General features: G+C 41.9%; 1 protein-coding gene across 2 annotated transcripts; it reads right to left on the reverse strand.

Moving 5' to 3' along the window:
• Window positions 1-1,152: 1,152 nt before the first annotated feature.
• On the reverse strand, window positions 1,153-2,550 carry LOC111440899 (NAC domain-containing protein 79-like). 2 transcript variants are annotated; one of them, XM_023077731.1, is made up of 3 exons: window positions 2,250-2,550; window positions 1,920-2,182; window positions 1,153-1,567 (listed from the first exon to the last, which is right to left on the reverse strand). In XM_023077731.1, exons 1-3 carry the CDS (start codon window positions 2,431-2,433, stop codon window positions 1,250-1,252), a joined length of 765 nt encoding a protein of 254 aa, XP_022933499.1. In that variant the 5' UTR covers window positions 2,434-2,550; the 3' UTR covers window positions 1,153-1,249. The 2 variants fall into 2 exon arrangements, with proteins under 2 accessions (XP_022933499.1, XP_022933498.1); XM_023077730.1 differs by having other exon boundaries at window positions 1,153-1,570; window positions 2,250-2,519.
• Between the last annotated feature and the right edge of the window lie 401 nt (window positions 2,551-2,951).

Raw genomic sequence — 2,951 nt, forward strand, 5'->3', positions numbered from 1 at the left:
TCATTGGACCTTAGGTGAGATTTGTCTTCGCCCACTGAACACAACTTGTGCAAAATGCAAGCTTGTTCCGCCACACACACCGTCTGCGTGTGTATGTTCAATTATCTTTGACACATCCGTCTTGCCCCTACACTAGACCAAATTATTCAGCTCGACCTTGCCTCTACTCGGGGACAAGGTCTCTCATGTGCAACATCGCATCTCAAATCATCTTGGTCCCCAATTAGCTTGACTCATATGTCTTGATGTCATCCTAAGTCACGGAGTTTCGTCGGTCATCACAGCTCACTCGGTCCTACCATCGAGAATGGACACATACTTAGCTAGCGGGTGTATGATCCAACCTCTAAAACATGGACAGAGGCGCAATAATGGTACACCTGTGTCGTCCAATACTGTACTTGAAAAACTCATCTCAAAAGAAGTTGCCCGAGACACTTATCTCACAACGTTCGCTCTCACAGTGACCCACATATGTGTCACATGGTAGCTCGCTTAGACCACAAAGCCTAAGGGTGGTGGAGAGTTGATACCATGCCTCCTCCTATAGTACATTTTGAGGTATTTTCAATCTTTTTCGTGTAGACGTCATTTTGGCTAACGCTCATACGCTGTCGTGGAGCATCCGTCCAGTGTCCAATTGACACCAAATTTGGAGAGCTTTCATATTTCATATGGATAGACTTGATTCCAGAACTGCAGGCCCAAATTTCCTTTGGAACTCTAACTTTCGAGTTTAAGGCTATTTTTTGTCCTCTTGTCTACTCATTGCTCTTATCTTTCTTATGCCTCGTTCTAGCTTCAATACCCACTCTATATGGTGTGTTGGATGATGCACCATTCTCTTCGGTCGTATCATGGCACTCGTCTAGACCGTTGTGTGGCCGGATGGGTGCCATTTGAGGGTTGTCGCAACATGAGAGTCACAACCTACTATCTTCATAGTGTGATTGTGACATTCTCTCCTACTTAAATTAGTCATCGTTCTCAATATCTTAGTCGGGAGCACAATCACTCCATAGATTGTGATACTAATGAGTTGTTGCTTTCGGTTGCTCGACAGTGAAGTGAGTGCACCGGCATGAATTATGCGGCGGCAAAGTGAGCGACCACGTGAATTGTGTTAACTCTCTTATTTTAAAACCAAACATATTTAAAAAATAAAACATATATTGTCTATTTTATTGAAGAACAGCATGAAGTAAAACATATTACACAAAACAATATATTTTTTTACAACAAGATTTGATCAGAAATTCCAAAGGCAATGAAGGTCATCCAAAGGAGGCGATGGATGGTTGTTAGCCCCAAACCCAAAGGGTTCTTCAAACCCTTTTGAAGAGCCTAGCTTCAACCTCCAAACCTCTCCTCCTCCATCTTCCTCCTCCTCAAAATGCCCCGACCATAACTTATCCAATAACTCCGTTCCATCTTCCATTGAATTGGAGAAGCAGGTCACGAGCGACGCCTCCGACTCCATTAATGGCGGAAGCACCGTGGATGACATTCCTGTTTCCTCCCCCTTCTTCCCACTCCTCTTCTTCAATACTCTGCATATCACCCATTCCTTCTGCATCCAACAAAACACCCCTTTTCATTTTAGTCTCTATACTTTAATCAAATTGCCACCATATTCATCAAAATTCATTACATTTAACTTCTCGTAGAAAAGAACAAAATTGTTGAGGATTGTTGAATCCGAGTCCCACATTCGCTAAGTTAGGAAATGAACATGGGTTTATTAGTAATAAGAGCTTATGCCACAATATCATACCATCGTACAGAGTCGTTATTCTTAACATAGTATCAGATTCATTCTCTTAACTTACCCATGTCAACAGAATCCTCAAATGTTGACTCGAGTGTCGAACCAAGAGTCTACTTCAGAACAAAAAGTGGGGTTTTTGTTGTGTGTTTACCTGGGAAAAAGCAGAGGATTGGGCGTGTAATCTGTATTCATGCATGACCCAATTGGACTTTTGTCCACGAGGGGCTCTGCCTTTGTAAAAAACCAGAGTTTTCTTGAACCCAACAAGACACCTCCCTTTGAAAATCTCTCTGTCTTTGCCGGTGGCCTTCCAATACCCTGCCTTTGTGGCCCTGTTCGTCCTTAAACCACTAGGGTACTTCCTATCTCTCACACAGAAAAAGTACCATTCTTTCTCCCCCATTTTAGCCTTCCCTGTACACAAATTCAACTGTTACACAAAGACAAAGCCTCAAAAACCATTCAGTGGCTGCGGAATTACCAGGCAAATCCCACGGCTCGCACTTGTTGAGATCCACTTCCGCGATTGCTGGAGAACAGAAACCAGAGGAAACCACTTTCTGGGAAAGATAGTGTGTGATCAGCTCCTCATCCGTCGGGTGGAATCGGAATCCAGGTGGCAGTTCCATCACCGTCTGATCTTCTTCTTCTTCACTCTTTTCCATTCCAAGAGTTTTAAGGATGTTCTGTTACAGAACAACACTCCGGCCTTTTGTAGCGACACAAAAGGAAAACAGGTTCGGTCTGGCTGGTCTGGTCTGGTTTGGTTTGGTTTGGTTTGGTTTAAATTACGACAGAACAAAAATCTCAGACAACTTAATCCTCGTCTATAACAACCTTCTCTCTCTCTCTCTCTCTCTCTCTCGACCACGAACAATTCACTTTGTGTGTCGCATGAAAATTTGCTTAACTTTTTCTTTTCTTTTAATTAAATATTTATTCATAAAAAGAAAAACAGCTTTTAGATCCAATCTTATCCATTTATGTGTAATACTTTATCTTTTTGTGTACGGGTTTTGTTTGTATTTAGGTCTCGGTTTTGATTGTATTTAGGTATTTGAGTGGAATAATTGAGTATCTTCGTTAACGTCTTATTTTCAAAGGATTACTCTCTTGTTAAGATGATCACTAGCAAAGATGAACTTGTATTTGATTTCCCACTCTCAAGTACGTAGTCAATCTG

Source organism: Cucurbita moschata, unplaced genomic scaffold (assembly GCF_002738365.1).
Source record: "Cucurbita moschata cultivar Rifu unplaced genomic scaffold, Cmos_1.0 Cmo_Scf00003, whole genome shotgun sequence".
NCBI lineage: Eukaryota > Viridiplantae > Streptophyta > Magnoliopsida > Cucurbitales > Cucurbitaceae > Cucurbita > Cucurbita moschata.